The sequence below is a fragment of the Haliaeetus leucocephalus genome, unplaced genomic scaffold, assembly GCF_000737465.1.
Source record: "Haliaeetus leucocephalus isolate CR32 unplaced genomic scaffold, Haliaeetus_leucocephalus-4.0 Scaffold162, whole genome shotgun sequence".
Taxonomy (NCBI): Eukaryota; Metazoa; Chordata; class Aves; order Accipitriformes; family Accipitridae; genus Haliaeetus; species Haliaeetus leucocephalus.
This window is the reverse complement of record NW_010972598.1, coordinates 13,098,587-13,123,754: the sequence shown is the minus strand read 5'-3', so window position 1 is coordinate 13,123,754 and position 25,168 is coordinate 13,098,587. Positions and strand designations below refer to the sequence as shown.

The 25,168-nt window shown below is 40.0% G+C and overlaps 1 protein-coding gene across 1 annotated transcript in view; it reads right to left on the bottom strand.

Moving 5' to 3' along the window:
- Nucleotides 1–25,168, bottom strand: part of DOCK5 (dedicator of cytokinesis 5) — a 64,531-nt gene that overhangs the window by 5,602 nt on the left and 33,761 nt on the right. The window contains exons 25-48 of the mRNA XM_010562821.1: nucleotides 25,019–25,155; nucleotides 24,200–24,295; nucleotides 23,181–23,279; nucleotides 20,367–20,461; nucleotides 19,227–19,305; nucleotides 18,582–18,682; nucleotides 17,442–17,500; nucleotides 16,786–16,940; nucleotides 15,071–15,156; nucleotides 14,365–14,521; nucleotides 13,773–13,813; nucleotides 13,572–13,662; nucleotides 12,536–12,655; nucleotides 11,659–11,748; nucleotides 10,760–10,864; nucleotides 9,292–9,433; nucleotides 6,765–6,846; nucleotides 6,483–6,567; nucleotides 5,607–5,693; nucleotides 4,965–5,141; nucleotides 2,790–2,873; nucleotides 1,836–1,973; nucleotides 1,562–1,728; nucleotides 588–765 (exon numbers count right to left, since the gene is read on the bottom strand). Of these exons, the coding sequence (XP_010561123.1) occupies nucleotides 588–765; nucleotides 1,562–1,728; nucleotides 1,836–1,973; nucleotides 2,790–2,873; nucleotides 4,965–5,141; nucleotides 5,607–5,693; nucleotides 6,483–6,567; nucleotides 6,765–6,846; nucleotides 9,292–9,433; nucleotides 10,760–10,864; nucleotides 11,659–11,748; nucleotides 12,536–12,655; nucleotides 13,572–13,662; nucleotides 13,773–13,813; nucleotides 14,365–14,521; nucleotides 15,071–15,156; nucleotides 16,786–16,940; nucleotides 17,442–17,500; nucleotides 18,582–18,682; nucleotides 19,227–19,305; nucleotides 20,367–20,461; nucleotides 23,181–23,279; nucleotides 24,200–24,295; nucleotides 25,019–25,155 (2,651 nt within the window). The remainder of the gene's footprint in view (nucleotides 1–587; nucleotides 766–1,561; nucleotides 1,729–1,835; nucleotides 1,974–2,789; nucleotides 2,874–4,964; nucleotides 5,142–5,606; nucleotides 5,694–6,482; nucleotides 6,568–6,764; nucleotides 6,847–9,291; nucleotides 9,434–10,759; nucleotides 10,865–11,658; nucleotides 11,749–12,535; nucleotides 12,656–13,571; nucleotides 13,663–13,772; nucleotides 13,814–14,364; nucleotides 14,522–15,070; nucleotides 15,157–16,785; nucleotides 16,941–17,441; nucleotides 17,501–18,581; nucleotides 18,683–19,226; nucleotides 19,306–20,366; nucleotides 20,462–23,180; nucleotides 23,280–24,199; nucleotides 24,296–25,018; nucleotides 25,156–25,168) is intronic.

The window sequence follows — 25,168 nt, the reverse complement described above, 5'->3', positions numbered from 1 at the left end:
ATAGATTTATTCCTCTTTTGCAAATGACTTGCTCAAGGAGTAAACACTCCTGCCCTCACGCAGGAGGTCTGGAGCAGGATACACACTGGAAGAATCATTTTTTCAAAGTCCCAAGCTGGTGACCTAACTCTTTTCAACTCCCCAGTCTATCAAACTGATCTTCACCTTGCAGTACATTTGATTTGTGCAGTGATGCTGACTGATAGCAGCTGAACATCTGGCTTGCCAGCTGGATTTTTGAGTGGGCTAGCAGCATCTGCTTGCTCCAACAAAAACAGAACAATTCTGCATGATGCTGAGTGCATCACGCAGTCCTCCACTCCTACAAGAAATGAGGGCACTGAGCACCTAGATGAAACACCAGTGCCTCATGCTTCCAGTTTGTACTTTAAGCCAAACTGCAGTTTGGTCTGTGACTCAAGTTTTCCAAATAAAAAAGCAAGAAGTACTCAGATGACCAAGGCTTTTGGTATTTGAACCTCTCCCACTATTTAATGAAGTTCCCAATGACAAGCATGGCTGAAAGCAACGGAAGCACTAAAACCTCCTGCTGTGGATTTTGTTATTGCTTTTTTTTTTTTTTTTACCATTTTGGAAGTCAGTTCCGTTTCTGTCTCCTTCTCTACAATAACCTGAGACTTGCTAATACTCCAGTCCTTCCGCTTGAGTTTGCTAATCCGGTTATCACCATCATCTTTCACGGGCAGTTCCTCAGCTCTGGAAGCTGCTGATACTCTTCTTTCCAAGAGAGGCTCCAGAATAGATCTGTGGCCCACATCAAAAGAGTGAAAAAACATGCAACATTACTCCATCAGACATTTAAAGCACTGTCTGTTAAAAAGCTGTGACCTCTTAGTTTGCATAAGAGATTATTGTGAAAAACTGAGTTATGACCATGGAATTTTTCAGTGAGATTTGTGCTTCTAAGTTACCCTAGCAATTTTGAGGATTATGTCTTAGGTAGAAGGTAAAGTGTGATCTACTTGCAGAGGGAGCCAGACCTGCATTTTATGCTGAACCCTGCCACCACGTCTGCTGTGTGACCTTAAGCAAGTCAGCTAGACTCCCTGTTTATCACAGATGCAAACTAGATGTACAGAGAAGTAACATCCGGAAATGTTTCCATGTGTGGCAGCTCCTTTTAATGCCATGAATGCAGCTGCAAACAGGTAAGCAGAACAACTACTATATGACTATGCACCTCTTTGCAGACCACAGACTAAATTACCTTGTAGTATCTTACACCTCTGTTTTCCAGCATTCCTGGGAAACAGAAATAGTGTGCATCTGAAATACACTGCCTCCATCCCTCTTCAGTATCATTTAGGTGACTGCAACTCCAGAAACAGACAGTCGTGTAGGTTCAATTCCCAGAACTATCCCTAGCTGTGCTTCAAATTCCCTATCTGTAAAATGGAATAACAATATTGGCTTCCATTTAAAGTTTTAAATGTGTAGGTACTACTGTTGTGTATGGAATAGATCGTCTTTTAAGAGTAAGCAATTCCTGCAAAGGCATATCCCAACTCTTGCAAATCACATGTAAAGGCTGATTACTAACCCGTCTGAACCTGGTCTGGAAGAAGTGCTATCAGATGATGTGGAAGATGTAGAGACCACAGAAGACGCCACAGATGTGACAGAGAGCCGTCTCAGCGTGGAAGACATGATATAGGGCAACACGACAGAGCCTGACCTGCTCTGTTTCCTTTCAGTGAGGGAGGGAGGCTGCAGACAAACATGCTTGCGATAAATCATGTAACACTAACTCACTCACAAGTGGGAAAGGGAAGAGTTTGTTTAAGGCAAAACACTAAACAACCAGGTACGCTTACCAAAGTTATCACACCATACCGCTTCTCCACCTTCTTCTTCAGCTCTTTGAAACAGGCTGTCAGTCTGTCATGCAGAGGCTTCAGCTGTTCTGTCAGCTTCTCACCATGGATTCTAATCCCTTCTGCCAACAATGGCATCTGAAAGGAGGAACAAAATTAAGCTACAAAAGGACAAATCACCTGTCCTGTTCCAGGAAGGAATTTTCTATGTATGTTACACATCTCAGATACACTCAAAGGACTTAAATCAACGTGTTTTGACTTTGCAGAGGCAAAAAAAAGCAATCGTACAGTAAGGAAGCTCAGCTACTGACTCATAACTTGTGACACTGCAGTAACTTGACTGTTTGTTTGAGTTCCATGTGTTGAAGAAACATGAACACTTTCCCCATCTATAGCTATGGTTCCCTCTTCCCCACTCAGGTTCCATATCCTGCTTTGGAAAACACCGTGTTTGGAAAAAAGCATGTTAAATATTGGAGTATCACTTCTTAGCCCCCAAAGCTGTATGATTGTGAGGTAGCTTTAACTGGGCTCTGTTGTGTGGAAATATGTAAAAACTGGTCTGCAGGGATGCAATTTGCACTACAAGAAAACAGGGAAATGTTTCATTGCTATGCAGGTCAAAATAGACAACTTTCAATGATGAGACTGACAAAACATTAGATCTGATGATTTCATGAAAAGGTAACGGATATTTTGTTACACTCATGAGGGAAAAAATCTATGCCACGTTGGCAAATATTTCAGAATAACATTTCAGAGCAACACAGGTACATGGAACATTTTAGGCCACAATTTTAGAGTACAGCAGTTTCCTTAAAATATAAAACCAACTGTACACATGTCCAGATTGTTCTTATAGCATTTATCTGCATCATCCTCCAAAACAATGATGCTGGAAAAACATCTGCACTCACACATAGTGCTTCCACTTCTTTCCCAATACAATACCTGTAGAGCAATTAGTTGCTTAAGCAGTTCAATTTTATCTTGATCTTCAGGATGTTCTTGAAGATACTTCTCTGTGAAAAAGGCCTGAAAGCAAAGAGAGAAGATGATAGAGACATTACGTTGCTTTCACAGTTAACTCTGAATGAAAGATCCCTGTGCTTTAAAAGCAATTCATTGCCGTTATTCCTCACATTTAAAACAAATTTTGCTATCTCCCTGACATAAAGCTGAGGGACAAAGAACCATGGTTATTTATTGAGAACTGGGAACAAAAAGATACTTTTTTTGTTAAAAAAAAAACCAAACCAAACTGTTTTTTTCAGTGAAACAGGTAAAAAAAAGTTGCTTAATCTGAAGGGTTTTCTTCAATTCCAATACCCTTCTCATAAAGCAGTACTGATTTGAATAACCAAGGTTACATTACTTATCGCTCAAATATGAGTAGCAGATCTCATCTCTTGAGTTCTCATTTCAAAAAGTCTCTTTAATTTTTAGCATTCAGGGACCTACAGTACACAATGACATGCAGACAACCTCAACTGCAGAAAGGTGAACAGGGCATCTCCTGCCTGCAATTTCCTTAAGCTCTATGATTTAAGCCCTTAAGTACAACATTTTCACATGGGGCTTGTTACAAAGATTCAGTAGAAATAAAGACTGTGTTGAGATTTTTGACTCACAGTTTGATTCAACAAAGCACCTTTAGTCTACACTTCTTATGTGTTTACCTTTAATCAACAGAATCTGGTATCGGTTTAAAGTTGAACAAACACAAGTACACTTTCCTGGACTGAAGCGTTAAAAATGTGCCAATTCACATTATGTGCTACAGTGTATTGCATTGAAATGTATCACAATTCCTGGGGAGAAGAATTTAATTTTTCTTTTTCCTAGATAAAATCCCTAGTAACTTTTCATTTGGTTTTAAAATGCGTCTCTGAACTATTTCAGCCTCTGCATATATTTCTGAGTTCTGCGTTGCATTAACTGGACTGTATGTACAAGTGTTTATAGGCCTAGTGGTATGATTCTGAAAAAGGCTGATGTCAAGAGGAGGTTAGCCTGTGAAAAGACTGCCGGGTAGGTCCCAGCGGATTTTTCTTGAAAGTGTTTAATTATTGCAAGAAGAAAGCGCATGTTAAAAATGCAGACTTTGGCTTTTGGCTACAATGAAACAATTAAAACTCAAGATTTTAGCCGCCCACAAAAGCCAAATGTTCTGTACTGATCTTCAGTTGAAATAGGAAAATATGAACCAGAAATGAGTATTTCCAGATGTGGTTACAGATACTTTTGTGTTTCCTAGTTTTAACTGCTTTCCCACTTTCGTAATTCTAAACTTTATGTCAACCTTAATTCATAAAATGGGACGATTTAGGGCCAAATTCAGCCCTGGCAAAGTATGCTGATTCCAGAGGAGTTGCAGAGTTAGACCCCCGATAAATCAGACCCTCTCCCATTTAACTTTTGCACTTCATTTCATGTGACTGGAACACATCTGAGAAGAATTAAATGTGTTTTAACACCATCCATTCAATTTATGGAAATAAGCAATATTATTTTGTGCTGGGAATACCATCATTAGATACTGGGAATAAACAGCTTAAGTTAAACATCACAAAAAAAGAAGAACATACACTGTTCAACTGAAGTCAACTGAATAAACCCGGATAGGAAATACTGCTTTTTCCCTGAAATACATGCTCTTTGCTGCAAGACTCCAAAGACAGATTATCTGCTGGAAAGAGAAATCCTCATTTGCCTTACCATTCTATGTTAATACAATGGAGAAACGCTAGTTCTTTTGCTTTTCTTTGCTACTTGCACAGTTCATTGGGCTGACCAAGCACCTCAATGCCCCCACGAGGTAGGATCATGTTATTATCACCACTGTAAATGAGGCCCAAAAGAGCTGGATCATTCATCTCTGCTACAATGCACTAAACTAAAACTAAACGCTAAAGATGGGGGGGTTTCCACCTTGCAGTCTAGTGGAAATCTCTTATCTTTGTTCTTTTCTCCTCCTCTTTGAGCTCCCAACACACAGATACATCTACAGAACACACTATGTCTGAGTAATAGCTGAAAACTGAACTTGAATCTCCCATGATTCAACCCAGGTCTTGAACATTGCAGAGGTCAACAGACTGAGCTACAGATAAATGTGAAAAAGACCTTTTCATAGTTGGTATATCCCCCCATGACCGCTGGGTCCACAATCCCATTCAGGAGCATAGAGAGAGGATGTACAGGAAGACTCCGGTCCCAGACATGCTGTTGGACAATGTTGCTGATTTTCTCATTGGTTAGCTCCATCGTTTCTATGGCGTTCTCCAAGGGGCTGATCTCTTCCTGATGGAAAGAAGAAACAGAATAAACCTTCATTTGCCTCCACTGAATATGAAGTAACTCCTCATATATGAATGGCAGCCCAATAGTCTCCAGCAGAGGATTTTGGACCCCTGTGCTAACCAGCTTGCCATTCAGATATGAATGCAAGAATGATCTTACACTTTAACCTGAAAGAACAACAGTTTAGGACTTGGCTGCTGACTGCGGAATATGTTACAGAAGGAACCGCTCTCCCAAGCATTATACAGTCAACGTAGACCTTTGCTGCCTTGGGTAGAGCTGTCTGCAGAATGGCATAAAAAGACAAGCACACTGAAGAAGATACACAATTTGCTTTTATCTGAAGCAGAAGTTACTGATGTGCCACATCCAACAGTGGAAGAACTAGTAGTCCTAACTGTTGCAAGACTCTCTACTTCATGAAAGATTGGAGGGTATGAGACCCAGCCCATATGCAGAACTCACTGTTGTAATCTGTTTGACTTCAAACCACTTGAGGATGCCTGGAAATGAATATGCTGTCGTGTAAGTTGTCCTTTCTATCCACATATTCTAGATAAAGAAGGAAAAAAATCCAAGATGTAAGGAAAATATTGGTCTTGCAATTCAATTCTCTTCTGCGGTAGAGCACAGAACCAGGCTTCCAGGACTAGCTGGCAGAACCTACACAATGATTTCACCTTCACTAACTGAGATGGAACCCGGTGTTTTTGGCAAGAAATACCACCTCTACTATTTAAATGGCATCAACATTAGCAGCAGTAGGCTGTTATCCTCCATGTGGACCACTATTAGCAGGACTGCGATTATGGCATATTTAGCCAGAGTTATATGCAACGTGCCTAACCACTACACATAAGCAACAGTATGCGTCATAGGCAGCAAGGAAACATGCTATAGTAGTACACCCAAGGCTCACTCTCCACTGCAAATCTTAAAAGTTGGCCTGAAGTTGAACTGATCCTTCATAGTTAGAGGCTGGCCTCCTTAAGGACAGCTACATCATTCGCAATCTAGCAGACACACAGCTGTACTCTGTAGGAAGCTGTGGTTAGACTGCACAATATTTATGGATTCTACATCAAGGATTTTGAACGTTTCAACTTCAGCTATAGAGCCCCTTGACATTATCACACTGGCTTTATGTAAAGATTGCAATGCAAAGTGCAGCCCTTTGTTTCTCCTACATTTTAATAGCAAAACTCCATTGCCACAGTGGACGTAAAAAAAAATAGCAACAGTGTTGTTCAAAATGCCACCAACAAAATAAATAATTGCATAGAACCATTTTCTCATAGCACAGACACCCAAGCCGACAGGCATCAAAAGCAAAGTACTCACGGCAAACTCATTGTCTGGATCTTTTTCTCCTTTCCTGACCGGTCGGGAGTGTGTGAACTGCTGTACCTCATTTGCTCTGTAGTAGCTAGAAAGAAGCAGAGTAAATGGTGAGTTTTCTCACCTCCCACCCTCCTTACATAAATGTTCTTCTGTTTCCTCTCAAAAACAACCAAGTTTAAACTGGACTGTGAAGCAATTTTACACAAGACACAAAGGCACTCCACCTTGTGCCTAGGCTAGTTGAGAAAAATACAGAGGAAAAGTTGAGGGAAAAGAAATTACTTTAAGATCTGTTCAGGAACAGGTTTATCTTTATAATTAGGTGGCAGGTTCATCACAGGCTTCACAATAAAGCACTGCACATCTGAGCAGCTATAGTTAAGGATGAAAAACTATGAATTCTTTTGGGAAAACACGAGAGGGAGAGAAATACCCTTCCTGTTTTCATCAAATGTCAGACTTCTCAACAATTCCCTGTGCTCTTGTCAAGTTTGAAGAAAAAAAATACTTACTAGTTCATCAACAATCACAGGCATTATATTGCTTCTTGTAGTTTGTATGCTACTCATGAACTAAAAGCCCCAAAAGATAAGGGCTGTACAAGTACTTCCAACTATTGAAATTCCCTGGTGAAATGCTTGCGAAGCCTGGGTGCTACCGATTTCTACTCTGAGAACAGGAAAACAAGATTCTGTACTATGTTCTGTAATGGATGCACCTGTCTCTTCTCTCTCCCGTACCACCCCACAGTTATTTGTCAGATTTCTCCAGTGTAGTGAAGCTGCCCCTCCCTCGCACTTTTTAGATCAATAAAGCTAACTGAATAAAGTAGGCTGTTTTTAATCAGTGAATATCTACTTCATCGTCAGCTTTTTGCACCTGTGAACCATGATAGAAATTAAAAAAAAGAAGTTAGTAATAGTATCCCCAAGCACAACAGCTTATGATGTTGTTCCTCCAGAGTTCTGTTTTAAGGACTGTAATGAAGGCTTTACGGAACTAAAAACCTGTATGGAAAAGTAAAGCATAAACAATCTGACCCACATTAAGAGATTATTTCTGTCAATCACCTGCCAATTGCACTCTGAAGTGGCCGTCTTTTACTGCTGGGTAGGGTAGCCCCATGCATCCTTTATTTCACTGAGGGTAGTTCTAAACAGTATTTTGAAAGCAGAGGCAAGGTCATTCTGTCTGCATTGAAGAGCCAGCTGGATACCAGCCAAATCTGAACCCAAATCTGCACAGCCACATTAGATCAAGCGCTGAGCCCAAGCTAATATATTCTTTCTCTCAGGAGAGCTTATTAGCTCAGGCTCCATACCATGCTAAGCGTGCTATACAGCTTCTAGTTCAGAACTGGTGGAAGACTAGCCTGCTTAAGTGTGTAGGCATTCCCCAAGACTGCGTACAGCTCGCTTGATATCTCCTGTACACTATTATGAAACAACCACAGGAAGAACAAGACATTTTATCATAAAAGAGTGAGGAAACAGATTCTAAGCAAAAGTCAAAAAGAGCCTGAGACAAAGGAGGTTAAAAAAGCATGAAATTAAAACAAACTACAGAACCATCAACCCCTGCCTAACACAACAGTGATTTGGGCACTCAAACTCCTCATCTTTTCAGAAGGTGTTTGTAAGAGTCCGAGAAGAACCTGTACCAAATCCAAGCTATGCAGCTGCTCCCCTTTATAATGGGGCTATGCCAAAGACCCGGAACCAAACACCCCCAAACTTTTGCAAGAGTTCAGATCTGTATCCAAGTTTTGCAGTTCAGGTTCATCTTGAGCCAAAAACATTACAACAAACACAAACAGATGCAAAGGAAGTAGCTGAAACAAAGCAGCAATAGAAGAGGCATTTTTTGATACCAAGCTTGGTCTTGAACGAATTTTAATTTCCTATGTGGATTTAGTGCTTGGCAGGCTTATTGCAAGGGAAGCATCTGGTATCACTGCTTGAGTTGTGCCTTTGTACACAGACTTTTAAGGCCAAAATGGACCATCAGATTCTCTAGTCTGACCTGCAGAACACTGGCCTGTATAACACAGGCTAGAAGCCCAGTAACTTGGTTTTTACTGAAGTACATCTTCCAGGAGCACACCTGCTATTGACTGGAAATCACAAACAAGAATCTGAAGCATCTTCACTAGATTGCACTTAGTCATGCTCACAATTAAGAGAAAGAGGATCTTAAGCCTAGTGGTGTGCTGTAGCACACAGTTTGGAGTTCCACCAGCATAAAGACAAAATAAAAAAAAAAAAAAAAAAAAAAAAAAAAAAAAAAGAGGGCTGTTCCCCCAACAACTTTCATCAACCTAATCACTTCACACTTCTTACAGAGTGACTTCCAGGGAAAAGAAAAAAACCAAAACCCAGCTCCTTCATGAAAGCTAGTAACTGCAAGCAAGAAGACAGCATACTTCCACTTTCTTTATATCCTAACTTTCACTACCTGTATTTTACCTCTTTCACCTAGAAATACCAAACTGGATCACACCTATACTACAGCAGTCAGCACCACCTGCTTAAGAAGAAGGTACAAGAAATCCTGACCTGCAATCTGTTAAGGTTTCATCCCAACAGCAACTCATTTAACTCCGACAATATCAAACTGTCTCTCTTTTTCAGTATGTTTAAGTTCACTATTGCAATTCTGCATAGTCTTATTTTCATGCCCAGTGCCTGCCTTCAAAGTCCCCCTGGAGCAGTAAGCTCCTTGCTTATTGTTATTGTTGTTTACCAATTCTGCTACTCTAGGAAAGAGGCAGATCTTGAATGTGCCAAAACTTATCAGAACCAAAAGATACACTGTTTAGAAGAAGACTTGATCTCTTCTCCTGGAGGGGCGGTGCTGGTCATCTTCTCAGCACTAGGAAACTGGGTCAATAGCTTCAGATTGAAGTCCTCCCTTCGTTCATACTCTTTGCCACGGTAGATAAAAATTTTATTCTGTGGGAAGCAGAAGAAAAAGAGAATTAACACTAAACAAAGCAATGAGAAAGAGCTTTCCAAACATACACAGAGTAGTCTCAGAGATCTAGTTTATATGAAGGGTTGTCCCCTAGCTTAACAGACAGTCAGAACACATGAAAGAGGAAACACAGGCTGGAGTGAGAACACAGCAACTCTCAGGAGCAAGGCCCTGCAATGGCAACCTCACATTTGTCTAGGAAATTCACTGTTCCACATACAAGTGTTATTTAACATGTTCATACTTTCTAGCACTCTAAAAACTCACACATTCAACTCATGAAATCTCAGTCAGGGGACTGATTTTAAGTAAGAGAACATGTGTGCCAAAAAGTTCTTTAACGCAGGGAACTGCATGCTCCTTGCCAGACCACTTATGGTATGAGTTAACTGAGGGATCTCTCTATGCACAAAGACATGAGTTTTACCTCCGTTCCACTCCCGACTCTCTTCAGCTACCACTAACAAAATGGCCAGCTATGGCAGTTTTGCACTACACACTTAACAGTAGACCATGGGCAATTATTTTTCCAAACTGGCCACCAAGCGGTGGTGGTTTCTGGAAAGGACGGATTCAAAAACATGACCTGGAGGGGAAAGCCTTCTATGCCATCCAGTTACACAGTTCTAAGTTAACATTTTTCTTTTTCATTAAGCTTGACTTCCATTTAAGGCCAGCAACTTCCAACAACACCAGTCTGAAAATGTAAATGTTCCTTAATTTTAAATAATAGTCAGGAATATTTTCTAGTATGATGTACCCTGCTCATCTCACTCACTTTGGCTAGATTCTTGTATTATAGCTAGTACAGATCCAGTAATGCTTAGCAGCAATCTCAAACATGAAGCATCTTTGCATATTAATTCTTCTGCATGGGACAGACTCTCACTAATGTGCTTGAGCATTGAAATGATCCATGTCCTGAAAATTAGGTTGATTCAGGCTGAAAAGCAATGGGATAAATTCTTTACAAGCTAAACATTTTCTAACGACAACAATCATATTTCTGAGGAAGTGTATAGGGCACAAATACAAAAGGTAGATTCTGCTTCAGTCCATATAAGAACATACCAATCATCTTGCAACACACCAACTTTATTAAAGCTGGTAATACAAAAAAACCTGGTCTCTTACTTGTCTCTTTTTATATGCCAAAATGCTTTGAAATACTTAAGCAATTTAGATCTCTCAGTGTCATTTAAAGGTAAAGGAGTATGGCATCTGAATTTTCTTGGAAGCTCTGCAAAAGTTGTGACTTTTAGGGTACCCACCACTCCAGAACTTGAGTGCTGCAGAATTCTTACCCGGAGGAAAGAGGGGAAACCCTGACCATAGTATCCAACAGCAAAGTACTCTGGTTGAGGTCTCATTGCCTTCATAATATTCTCATAAAAAGTAGCTCGTTTTTTCTGAAAAAGAAAAAGTCACCAGCATTTTCACTTTGGAGTATTCAAGGACATTGCCAGACTGTAGCTCACACTCCCAGTGACCATTCCTGATCTATTATTTCTCCTGTACAGAACACTTTTTACAATTGTTTTTTTGATACAGTAACTCATACTTATCCATTTACTCGGTTAAATATTTGGTTTGTCTGGACCAGAATCAACTTCATTTCCTGGTTTGCAGACACGAGAATAATGCCATCTTTTTTAGGATTCCAGGAGGATACTTGAAATCCTTAACTACTGCAACACAAATTAAAAATAAATATGTTCTGAAACTGAGCAGACACAAATGGTGACAAATGTCAGAGAACTGGCAGAAATAAAACTGGGCAGATGATTCTCATATGAAAGAACATAAAGACCATCTGGTTACATCTTTAACCACTAAAAAATGTAATTCAGAACCAAGATGAGTGTATAGTTCTGTGTTCATACATGGTAGTATTACCACAGAAATAACAAGGTGATGAGATTTATGGAGCCTGAGAATAGGCCATGCAAATGTTACCTTATTTGATTAACACCAAGAATGCTAAACATCTGCACATTATATTGTCATGCTAATTACAAGGTCAAAACCACACACTTTAAAAAAAAATTATGAAAACATTCTTCTAATATTAAGCTTTACAAAACCATGGCGGTTATGTTGGTTTGTTTGTCTTTAACATAAATGTATTTTGGGCTTATCCCACTCAACAATATTAATTTAAGCAGTCAGCAGCCTGCTGAAAATGGAGAAAAAAAAATCTTACCAGGAGATTACCAAGTCCCTCATAATCAAAAACCTTGTTCTCATACATGTCAGCCAACTCTTTACTTAGTTGAATGGCCTTCTCCCACATCTCCATGGAGGGTGAAGGGAGGCAGGTGGGGGAAGAAGAGCACAAGCAAAATGAAAGACTCAGTTAAAAGCATTCATTACCACAGATAGGCAAACAAAAAATTCAGCTGATTTTAAATCAGGCAGTACTTTAATGCACTGCCAACTTTCCCTTAGACTCCATGCTGTACATTTTTTGCAATAATTATCACAGTCGCACAGCTCTTTTGATTTGTAGATCTGAAAGTGATTTACAAAGCAAGGTTTCTGCTGTTACTCCTGATAGGGAAAACTGAGGCACAAAGAGGCAGAAGGACATGCCTAAACAGCAAACAAGAGAAGCCCAGGTGGTCTCCTCCTACAGTAATACTTCATCCCCTGCATCAGGCTTCCTTGGGTTTGTCTCATTTAGCCCTGGTAGAACCATCTATCCAAAGTACAACTAATGCAATTTCAGTATCAGCCAAACAAGCCATACTTCCTGCAATGCAAAAAACCTGACAAAAGCCATTACCCAGAAGACGAAAGGAAACCACCTATAGTTTTCTCATCTACCCAGTATCTTGAACAGGGTTATTTTTTCAGATGCTCTTCAACTAACAAGGGAATACAAGGATTCAAATATCACCAGGACAAATACATGCCCTGCTCATGCCAGTACTGTGGTCCCTATTTAAAAGCCAGGCCTAAGCATCAAAGGCCCGTTATGGAATCACAGCTGCTTTTACGCTTGAAACCAACTTCAGCCAGCTACATTCACTAAGCCAAGTATTTACCAGTGAACTGTAAGAACACTTGCAGACACTCACTTTGCCCCTGTCAAAGAAGGAGATAATTTCTTGGTAGAGTTTTTCCTTGAGTTCCTGTTGCGAGTAGACATAGTAGCTGTCCCTCTGCAGGAGGTGAGGGACACATGGCTTCTCGGACCACTAATACAGAGGAAAAAAAAAAAAAAGGCAAACTTGAAAGAACTGGAACATTTTCAGATTAACAAACCCTTACAGTGGATAGACTCACCTTCTGCAGGGATGCATTCAAGACAAATCCATCATCAATAAAAAAGGAGAGCAAGGAAGTTTTGCAGTGATATAAGCTGAGTTGGCTGACTAATGTAAACTAGGAATGCACACAAAAGCACTGCATCTCAGCAGCACGGTTAGAATAACAAGTAGCCAGTAAGCAATAACTTCTTAAACCACTCCAGCCAGCTGCTCAGAGAAACATCGATTATGCTCTCCCACTACACACATAAGCAGCCAGAATGCTTCAGTTCCATGCAATTTTTTTTCTACATTAGAAGTTCATTTTTAAATCAGTTTAAGAATCCATCTGAACCTGTGTAATTTTTTAAGTCATATTTCAAAATCACTTTAAAATGTTAATAAAAGTTTAATTGTGTCTGCAAAACTGGTGTGATTTTGGCTTAAGGTCTTATGCAGAGACACTAACTGAATGTGTATGCTTTATTCATCTGTGGAAGGCATGAAGAGGTTGACAAATCCAAATTAAGATGGCTTAGGCTAATGCATGTTATACTGTTCACACAGAAGTGGAAAAAAACCTGTACTATGACCCCAAACATGGACGTTTTCCCCCAGCTCACTATAGCACTCTTGTTCACCAAGAGTATGTAACAAAATGATGCTAATAACATTTTTGTTTTCATCCATTTAGCTGCTGTGCAATTTGCAAAATTGAGAAGCTCCTTAATGACTACTAGAACCTAGGTAATGCAAAGTCACTTTAAAAAAAAAAAAAAAGTGAATTGTTTATTCTGAGCTGTTTGAACTTCATTTAAAACCCATAACCTAACAGTGGAAACTAACATTGTCTTTAGTGTAATACCTGGAGCAGCTCTGCATGGAGGAGGAGAGTGTATGCTGCCTCTGTGAAGTTCTCACAGTCTGTGTGCAGGTCCCGGAGTTTATATAGATACCTAAATAAACGAAAAGCAATTGTTACTTGATGTGAAGGACTCCTGTATCAGTGTACAGAACACCAAGAGAAATAAAGGCTTCTATACAGTTATGAAGGGAAACACACTACCTGATATAAATGTCCTCTCGTTTCTTCTCCTTATAAAAATTCTACCAAGAATAGAAAAAAGTAAAACTTTCGTTATGTAAAGCGCCATGGATTTGCATAATCGTCTCTAGACAAGTAACTTAAGCATCAGGTTTAGATATTTCAAAGATCTTTGCTGTCATTTTGCCTCCTTGGTGCATATGTCCCTGCAACCATTGCTTTAACATAAGGTGGGACTACTGTCACCTCTAGAAAAGGGGTAAGTCAAAGAGAGAAAGTGACTTGTCCAAAGTAATACAGGCTCTGCAGTAGAACAGGGACTTAAGCCCACATTTCTCAAACTATCAGCTAGCCATCTTTACTGCCTGTATTTCAGGGCTTCAGATTACTATGTAGACAAGGACCAGCCATGTGACTTGACTGTGCACTGTAAGTCTTTCTAAATTTTATAGTTAACAATAGCTGGTAGCCTGATTTGGGCCCATCATGAACCAGAAATGGCATAAAGAATTACTTAAAATCCTAGGGGAAAAAAAAAAAAAAAATCCTTCAGAATCCACAAAAGCCAGGTCAGTAAAGAAGCATCCATATCCATATCTAGCCTTCCCCATACCAGCACATTGACAGTGCAGCTCATGCGGTTCTCCTTGCTTTCATCATGCATGATTGTCCTGTAGTCCAACAGGTTCTCTAACAGGCTGCTGACCAGCAAAGCAAACACTTCTCCGGAAGCAGACAGATATTTATGCTTCCGACAGTGCTCCAGGAGGCTGCAGATATACCCAGAGAGACAGAAGGGAACACTCAGTTATGGTTCTGAGCAGTGGTAAGTAGAACTTCAGCATAAATTATCCAAACAGCCACTCAGCTAACAGTCAAATACATTTCCTCAACAGAGACTCTCACAGTGCCAAACAGCACACCACACCCGCAGACCTGAGATACCAAAGGCAGGCAGGTCAAAGCGTGCCTTGTTGATCAAAAACCTGGGTTCTACTCTCAGTGCTAAAAGAACGCTCTGATTTTGCTTTAACTCTCAGCTTGCTGTTGCCAAGCTTTTCCACTTACAACCCCCTTGCCAGTTTGGCACCTGCCTCTAGGGTTTCATCTGCAAGTATAGGGTAGTTCTGTAAGTTGCTGCTCCACAATAAAAGCACCATTTTAAGGCAATCAGTCTCAGAATACCTGTATAGCATTAAGATCACTGTCGACTGCACTATCTCCCTGTTCACTGGAGTAATGAATTAGCATTTCTTTGCATTAGAAAAATAGCCAACTAAGCTGTAAAAAAGAGCCTCTATGTTCTTTATAAAACTTACAGTTTCTCCAGTAAAATCTTGTACTGTTCATCCCCTCGGCCACCCTCCACTTCCTGGTCCAGCTTGGTTATCAACTCATTTTCAAACTGAAAAGGCAAAAAACCACAATCAAATAGACAGCAATTCTCAAGAGTGTGGTCTGAATATCAGTAATGCTTGTGGCCGGCATTTCTGAACTGCCCTGCCATCAGACACTGGTTTTACAAGCCAAGCTAGAGGACGCTTTCATTGTTGGGAGCAGAATACAAATGGTACGAAGCCAAAATGACAAGATTGGAGCAAGGAAATACAAGTCCTCCCTCTCTCATCCTACAGTCACTGGTAAGTCATGCTCTGGGGTAATTCTTCCCCTTCTCCCCCATCCATTAGCAGTTCAGTTTTGCTAGGATGGAGAAGCATTCTAGCAGCCAGCTTACAGAACGGTGATTCACTCACCCTAAAGAAACTGACCTACTACCATCAGTTAAGGGCAAGTCACAACTCTCTGGCCATCACAAACACTTGTGACTACTAATTAAAGCAACTTCTCATGATGCAAGAACCAAGTCCTGTGTGATTATCTGTCTAGCCATGAAGATATGCCCTGTTACATGCACACAGGTCAAGTACATAGTCTCAGTTATAGCTGCAGCTAGTATATAAATACCACTGGAATGGAAAATCCATGCCACACACATCCTGCTTCCTTCTGCCGATTCCAAAAACCCCTGAGACCCTGGGGCCAACCATACCAAAGACTGATGACCCCAAGGGAAGAAAGATCCCATATGCACACTGAAGCTGGGGTCTAAGCTGGTGTGAGGATGGTGCTTAGGGAGATGCACATCACATTTGACAACAGTCTGAAATGCCAAGGTTGCTGCCTTTTGGATGGATGGCTCCTACCCATCTCCAGGGAGAAGACTGTCTACAGCATAACTACAGTGTCCCCTGCCTGCCAGTTCAGATGTTTATGTCCGATATCCCCAGAGGAAAGCTGGAAGAATATGTCCTTAGAAACTGCAGTGAAAACTTAACCTCAGGACAAAAGCAAAGCTCCTCTTTTTCCTGCCTTACTTTCTAGTGCTTTCTCAGTAGCTATAAAAGGTAACTTCTGGAGAAATCAGCACAGGTTTGGAACTCAGGGATCTGGGTCCTGTTTCCTACTCTGTCCTTTTACTTGTGTAGCCTCAAGCAAATTGTGTCTGTCCTTTGTATCAGTATTCTCCTTTCCATAATGGTGGCATTAGTATTCACAAATGTGTTGTCAAATTTGAAGTTAATGAGGTATTAGTCAGTATGTAAGCAACTACATAATCCTAACACTTGACTGTCCAGCAATTTTCTTTATAGTAACTTACATTTACAGCCAAAGATCTGTCTTGGGGGAATTTTTATTGTTATTATAAATGTAAACAGACATCACTTTTTAGAGTACTCTCTTAGGGTCTCCAAATTGTTTCACAATTTAGATGTGGGTATTCACGCACCTGCAAATCCAGAAGGTATGAAAACAGAGGAATTCATTAATTATCAAAGTCACGCAAAGGCACAGTCAGGGACAGAACTGAAAAGTCCTGACTCCTACAAACCACTTAACAATAACTTCCCAAAGCGTCTGGCACAATGCTTGTTTTGTTTGGGGTTTTTTGTTTGCTTTGTTTTTATGTTCTCTTCTCCTTCTTCCCCCATGCATACGGCAGAACATCTGTACTGAAGACACCAGGCTCCCTTACCATATGGAAGTTTCTGTTCCCACTGAAGTTAAACTCGCACTGCATCATATCAAAGAAGATGGGAATGGTAGCTTTCCGTAGCTCAGGCTCTGGGACCAGGGTTACCTCCAGGATTGGGCCTACCATTGCTGGAATGAATTTTATTTTGTGGGGACCTGCAAGAAAGTCAAAGTCAGATATGTCCTAATGGCAGGATTTGGATATCCAAATGTTTAAGCACATTATTCATATAAACTTAAGACCATAAAACACAGACATTCTGCTTAGAATGCGTATTTTATGTGGATAATGGCTACTTAAGATAGAATTAACACGTTACAGCTCCGAAATTCAGGAATAGACCAAGAAAATAATTGAACTAAATTGCATGCAATGTTGCAAATCACAAACGCTCTCTGAAAAATTCTACTCTTGACCTTCATATGGCAGAACATCCTTTATAAGGAATCTAAGAAATTATCTCAGCAGCTGACATGAGAAAAGATCAGCTTTTGCAAGCTATTCATAGGAAAAGGAAAAGAGATTTTGTGCCCTGAAACAGCTGAACCTTAAGTGTATTTCCCCACATTAAACATGAGCAGCTTTTATAAAGAAATAAAAGATTTGAAACCCAGCTTGAGAGCTTGAATAAAGATAATTCTTTAGCTGGAACTCACCCAGGTTATACCACATATCCCTTATTTTGAAGCCAATTTCTTTCCTCATGTCACCATACCTAGAAAAAAGAAAGAAAAAGATGAAAAAGGCTTATGCATTGAAATTACCTATGCAAAGTTGCTGAAGAAATTTAATGGCAAACCCACAAATATTACTACCCTCTCCTTAAAAAAAACACCACACACAAACCTAAATATGCTGGGCATTTATACCAAGGGGTCTCACAGACTATGTTCCCTACTAAGGGTCTACCAAGAAGTTCCTCAATATTACGTACCTTTTGTTAGATGTTCACCTCATCTTTTTTCTTCCTTACCCTGCCCAGCATCAATGCTCAATGCACAGAGGAAGAGAATGGCCATGTGCCATTATGACAGAAGACTGCAGACTCCCTGAGAGCAGATTAAAGCTGCAGCCCTGCTGCTTCATGCAATTCTACCCAGAATTTTGTTGTATTTGGTGTTTTTCCCTAAAGCTTTAACTGCTGACATTGAGAAAATGCATGAATATTTAATTACCAGGCTTCTTAAAGCTCTCGTTATTGCAGAAAAAAGATGGCAAACATTAACTAGGTATGCCCTAACAAAATTCTGTGTCAAGATCTACAAAGATATTTAGGCACTTGATTCCAGCTAAATGCAGAAGTCAAAGCTGCTCATTGTCTTTGTGAATTTGGCCAAGTTACTAAAAATTACTACCTCTGGGTTGATGAATGCCTCTGAAGTGCTCTTGCTTTCAAAACAGAAAAAGCAAAGAGAGGGGACTAAAAAGTTGCAGGGCTTTAAGCATTCTTGCTTACCTACCTTATGTAATGGCTGAGGAATTGCATCAGGTGCAATTGCTTTTGGAACTATGGCAAGCCTTCTATTACAGTCCTTACAGTGGAAAGAATCTTTTGGCAAGATGCTTAAGTTCAGCTCAAACAACTCAGGATCTGTCTGACCAGACTTAGACATCCACAGTGTAAAGACCTGACATCTGTACTAGTTACCTCTCCTCCCTTTATCATCATTCATTAATCAAGCACTTCCATGGCATGCTTCATCTCATTCTAAGATTGTATGGGGTATGTCTGGAACAGTACAAATGAAGCTTCTTAAAAGCAAAAAGGCCTGGCAACTTTTTAAATGTAAACTCACTTCTTGATAATTTTGTTGCGTTTGGCTTGTGAGAAGGTCTCCAGCTGGAGGGATTCATGAGTGAGAAAGGCCACAGCCAAATGGAAATAGTTATTCCAGAGCTGTGGAAGAGAAACAAGTCTAAAATAGGAGAAGACAAAGGAAAAGCAACAACCAGCACAACAGAGCTACTACCCAAATGCTGTAGTCTCCCAGCTAAGTGTTAATGAGGAACCGTACCAAGAGTGAGCTGGTAGATGAGTCTGTGCTCTCAGCCATAGCAGGCAAGCCAGAAACATATAGCAAGTTAAAATTTCTCCCTCTTTTTAGCTTGTACTTTCCAACTAAAGCAAGTGACAGTGGGTACACCCATGCAGCATTTTGTTCTTAACTAGTCAAGCACAAATCAGCTATAGTCAGCATGCTGCCCAACTTGACCTTGTAAAGCCTGCAAGAGTTGTATTTGCTTGCAATTTATTGCTGCATTAACCACAGATCTGTAATTCAGAACTGCTTTGCATTCTGCTGCTTTTCTGTAAAAGACTATGGACATTTTCCACAGGCATGCTCTGTATCAACAGATCTGTTAACAGTGGGATTTGTTTGTTCTTCCTGCCTTTCAGGACTGGTGTCTGTAAGAAAATCCAGAAACAATGGAACTATTACCTGGAGTTCAAAATTTGCTTGATCCAGAAAGAAACGGTTGAGTACAGAGGTAAATTGGTTCACTGCCCGAAGGAAAACCCTGGAAGAGATGAAAACTTAAAATAAAAGGTAGCTCTTGAAAAAATAACATTGCAGTTCTGGGTTTACGACTCCTACATCTAAGCTCTTGGAGACAAGAATAGATGCTCCCAAACAAGAGAGGTATTCCTCTAGAATGCTATTTCACCTCTTTCCCAGTAGAGGGACATTCAGGTAAACTTACTCCTCTTTCTGAACAAAAGAAACCTTGACTGGAGGCAGATGAAAAGCAAAACACTTTTTGGGCAATCCAATCTCTTTCACAGTGCAGTGCCATTCCAGATGGTAGCCTCTCTTAAGTTTATCCTATCCTCATCACTGAAGCACTCAAATAACTTCATGTCCTTCTTCACACTGCGCCCCTACGAAACAGTGGAGCTACGCGGCCTCCATTTTGAAGATGACTTGCATGACTGTGCTATGCAAACAGGAGTTACGTGCTTGTTGTTTCTTCATTCCTTCCCCACTTCTGTTGATACTGCCTATGGGAACATTAAACTCACAGGCATACAGGCCCTGCTGCATTGTGGATAGCAGGTTTTGGCCACGCTTTGCTACCTAGCACAGTAGACAGCGAGCCAAAGCCATTCAAATTGTACAGACTTAGCAGGAGAGACTTGACTCACACAAGGCCAAACAAAGTCCACAGCAGAGCAGAAGAGAATCTGGGTAGTTGTAGTTTACAGACCAGCAAACTAAACCCTAGGCCACACTTATGTCCAACTAGCTTTAGGTTTGCCCTGTAATTACCCCCGAATTGAAACCAAAAAGGCTTCTCTGATTTATGTTGCACTCTCCAGCAGTTAAGTGACTGGATGAAAGACTGCATGGTTTTGATTGTGTGCCTTTGGCCAGGAGAAGAAAGATTTCCAGTTCCATCAGCAGAAATGCGCGGGCACTACAATTTACTGAAATTCAATTTAAATCACCCTGAAACTCTAAAAGAAAATAAGCCTATGTAACTCTGGTGATTTGCAAGCCTGTTTGTGTGAGTCACCCTCCTTTCAGAACCAGAAAGGCTCCAAAGCAGTAGCAAGACTTAAAATAGCAGCAACTATATACCTGCTCTGCATCATATTCATGACCATCCAGTCAGTTGCATAGACATTTTTTCCAATCAGATCCTTAAACATAATGAATGTTTCCATCAGGAAGTCCTGTTGGAAAAATAAAAACCACAGCTCATCAAGTTCAGTATGGTAGTCTTTTATCCACACAAAAATATAGGGAAATGCAAATGTTTGCAATTGCATTGATTAACAACTGCTCTGAATAGCAATCAATACACTGTACCTCCTAAGAAGGATCTCTTATTGTGTGGGTATATTCCAATAACTAAATTATTTCTGACATCTCATCCATTCAGCTACAGAAGGAGAAATAATTCCACAGAACATGTTGATCTGTTTAATTAAATCAGTCTTTACTGTTTTGAATTAAGCTGTGTTGTAGGGAGCTCTGGTGCACATGCTGGATTAAAATGTAAAACCAATATTCAAGCACTTGTTTCCAAATGTCTGAATGATGACAGTGTAACAGCCCTATGCAGTACCTTCTATAAAGATGGAAATTAGAATGTATTTTCACTTCCCCAATTAGTTAAGTCTTTTCTGGTCCAGTTTAAGAAAGGTAATTAAAAAGAGGTAGTGAACATGCCGTCGCAGACACATGGTTTAGAACATTACTGTAGAAAAGACACTTTTTGCACAAACACTAAACTGCTCCAAACAAAGCTATATCACACCTTAAGACTTGGGGAACGCAAGGTTGAATTGTAGAATAAGAGAAAAGGAAAAGGAAAAAGAAGAGAGATGAGCAAAAGAAGGTAATATCAAGAATATGGATTTCTATATTGTGGTCTCTACAGATATAAATGCTACCTATGAGCATTTAAATGGATTCTATTCTCTACAAAGACAGCACATTAGCATTCAAAAATGAGAGGGACACAAAGAAGGTCACATGAGAAATCGCCACCTTGCAAAGATCACCAGCAAAAAAAATTCTGTTGAGCTGAACAGCTTGCTCTCAAGAATTGGCAAGCGACATCGATGTAGAGAGAGAAATGGGCATTTGGTGCTGCCTCAGTAAAAATCTTTTAGGCATTATTAAATCCGAGCTTGATGGAAAGGTTTGGACTTGACAAGGGGCACCTTGAAGATGGGAATTAACCTACAACAGTGTTCAACCAACCAATTAATGATGCAATGCCAGGGCTGAAAATACCAAAGCAAATAAAAACCAACAATAAACAATAAATAAAAACAATTATTGCAGTAAACCAAAATGCAATGTTCTATTGGTGTTAACAACTACTATACCACCACCTATGTGGGCTTGCTTCTGTAGATTTAAGGATTTGTAAAAATTAAATTACAAATTGGTATTTTCAGTCGGTATTTGTTTAAATGATATGCAGGTAGTTCTAATGATTACATAATTCACCCTCCTGATATGTCTTCGTGTAGAAGCTTTATGTATACACACAGAAATACAAAAGAAATATTCTCCTATTTGAGTCAGAAGATGCAGAACTACATGGTAAAACAACACATCTTCAACTTGCAAGCTGAGCTTCAATCTGAAGTTTACATTTCAGGGAAGCTTTTAAGCACCTGTTTAACCTTACCTTGAACTAAAGTTATGATTGTCTCCTACAAGCTCAACTGCTCTTGAGGAAAAAGAAAAAAATTCTGAATTGTGGCCCACTCAACATAAAATTTGTTTCAATTCTGCCTTGAATCCACCTTTTTCTGAAATCTATCAGATTTATCTTCCTAGCACCCTTCCTCAGACACAGTATTTCTACATAACCCTGCTGAAAACCTTTTCACTCATGTACTTGATGAACACGAGCAGAATTCCTTAATCTACTTGATTTTGTTTCTTCTTCCTTCACAAAAAGATATCGGTAATAGAAAAAGTAATTCTAAAACTAGACAATGAGTGCTCTCTATAGACAATGCAGCTGAGTCGCCTTTTAGATGCAGAAGTGACAGAAATGTGTGCGTCCTGTAGGGGGCTATGTTGCTCAACAGATTGCAAGCAATTCCAACTGCACAGGGAAAAAAGAGATCACCTTGCCATCCAAAATTAATTACAAACACCTTCTTGTGGGTTTTGATCTAGCTTTTACAGGAAGAACACAACTCCAGGCTCTTCCCCAGCCAGTATTTAAATAAGCAAGCACTTCTAAGTTGCAAAATGAGGAGTGTGGGGACAAAAAAGCCAGAACAGTTGCCATGTCATGCTTCAGAGACTTGCACAAATAGTGGTTATGGTTCTGACTTGTTCTGGGCAGTCTGGAGAAAAATCTGGACACAGCTGTTAATTCTAAGGGCACGAAAAAAACCCCAACCTAATGTTTCACCTGGTTTCATACTGAAAGTCTTTAGGGACGTGAATTGTACACAGTTTTTAACATGGAGGGAACTACTGCATTGCTGCCCACTGAAGCAAGACTAAAGCATTTAATTAAACTCTAGAGGAGGGGAAAGAATGAGATAAAGAGAACAGGATCACAAAGAGATACAGTGAGAGCAAGAGAGGGGAAAATGCTTTTCCTTTTCATCTTCATTCACTCTTCTAGCTCCTGACCTTTTACTTGCACAGAATTAAACACTCATTAAACATGTTTTTACTCAATGCCACAAATGCTATTCTCGGGCATTACTGAGTCAGCAACATCCACTGTGTATAGCCAGCAGGGGTGATGTGAATATATCCCCAGAGGCTGTGGCATTAGGTGCCCATAAGTCATTGCTGATGAATGCCGTATAATCACTCCAAACTGAATACAGTAACTTGAAATGACCTTTCAGAAGCAGAGTGTAATTCTTTATGGACCAAGCTAATCCCCCAGCCAGGCTGACTTACAATAATGTCCTGCCTGGTTTTGAAAGTATTGATGTAATGGTTGTAATGGAAATCATCCATCTGCCTCAGAATGGCTGTCATGCAGGCCACAAAAATACCCTAGAATAGGAAAAACAAAACATTTTATTATTTTCCTGTATTAAGCACTGTAAGTTCAAAGTATGGCATATGCTTTCAGAGTTCCGCCTAATCAAGTATCACCGATCACAATTCTGCTTATCTATGTCCTGACATCAGTCTGTGTGACTGTTTAGTTTTCTACGCCAAACCACTCAAGACTTCCTAAATTTCAAGTATGAAGTCTGGCTATAGCTTGTTTTCTCCCCAGGGATCACAGTTTGCAAGAAAAACCCATCTTCCAAACACTGGAATATAGATATGTATATGAACCACTTCACCCTACCTTAAGGGTCTTTTCCAACCTATATGATTCTATGATTTTCAGATTTACTATGGCCAACTGTAATTCTCATGGCTGACATATTGGTAGTAGCATTAACTTGACCTTAGAGTTATAAAAAATAAGATACTGCTATATACGCCCAGCTCTTGATTTTTCCATCTTTCCGTACATGAAGTATAGGGCAAATTAAAACATACCAACTTGCTTATACCTTCTAAGATGCCACACAGTAGTCAGAACTACCCTTTAGAGATGCCTCACCCTTCAGCATTTAATCCTATTCAGCTAAGGTGACAAAAGAGCATTTTTTCAGCAAAGACTCCTTGTGTATTAGAAACTGCACTGAAACCAAATTCTCTGTGCACAAGGGCCCAAAGGAACTTGAAATCACAGCCAACTGTGACTCAGTTCAAACTGCTGCTGGAGTAGGACGATTTGTATCCTAATACCTGGTCTCAGAAAACCACCAAAAGCCATGTTTTAGTGGCACAGAAGCCCTGCAGGAAACGGAAAGATGACTTCATAAACCACTGCTACACACTGAAATCTCCCAGGAGAATAAATTCCACTATAACAAATGGCAAAGTAATAACTGAAGCAAGTAAAAGGCTCTCACAATGTGTGGAGACTGTCTGCTCATTCCAATCACTGTGCGGTTTATTCTCCTTAGCAGGCGTTCCATGATCAGCTGGATGTGGACAGCAGTGGGCCCCTGGGGATATTCAATAATGAAAATTTGAGACAATTCTTAATGTATACTGTTCTATAGAGTGCTCCCTGTGTGGGAGGACTGCCCTCACAGTGGTTAATTGTAATTAGAGGATGCAAAAAAGGAGATTTAAAACACATGAGCAGTCGATTCAAATACTGTAGGTATACACTTGATGGAGAGCTAACGTAATTGATCTATACCAGCTTCATTAGTTCACCCTGGTATAGCTAAATCAAAGCTGGTGTTTTGATTTGGCTTTGTTTTCGCTGAACAGTTCTTCAGCTCAAACTATTCTTTTCACAGCAACTTAGAATCAATTTCCATGACTAATGTGGTGAGTAACTGTATTCTCCTGACTGAATAATGATCATTGTCCCTACTTCATAGCAGAGAAAACGAGAAACCAAATACTTTTATGACTTGCTCCCAATAATTCAACAAGCCACCAATGTAGCTGGGAATAACATTTTGGTCCCTGGAAAGAAAAGTAATTGCTTTTTGTACTGTAGTGATAACCGCTAATTCAACCTTTCATGACTCCCTTTTTAGACACAGCTACTCTACGTGCAAAGAGACTCAAAGAACCATGCAGCAATGCAACACAATTTCTGTAAACATCAGAACTTTGTAATTCGTTAAAGCATAAGTTGAGAACATTTCTTTGCCATAACTTCTCAAAAGAAGAATTAACCTTAATTTGCACCCTTGACAGTTCATGCTCACCACATCTTTCCGATCCAGGACTTCAAGCACATTGCTAAGTAGCTGTGAGCAGGCTTCGTGGTCAGGCTTGTTTGAATTATCATCCAACTGGCCACTTAGCTGATCTATTAGCAGTGGCAGAAGAGCATCTCTGCATTCTAAAAAAATGAA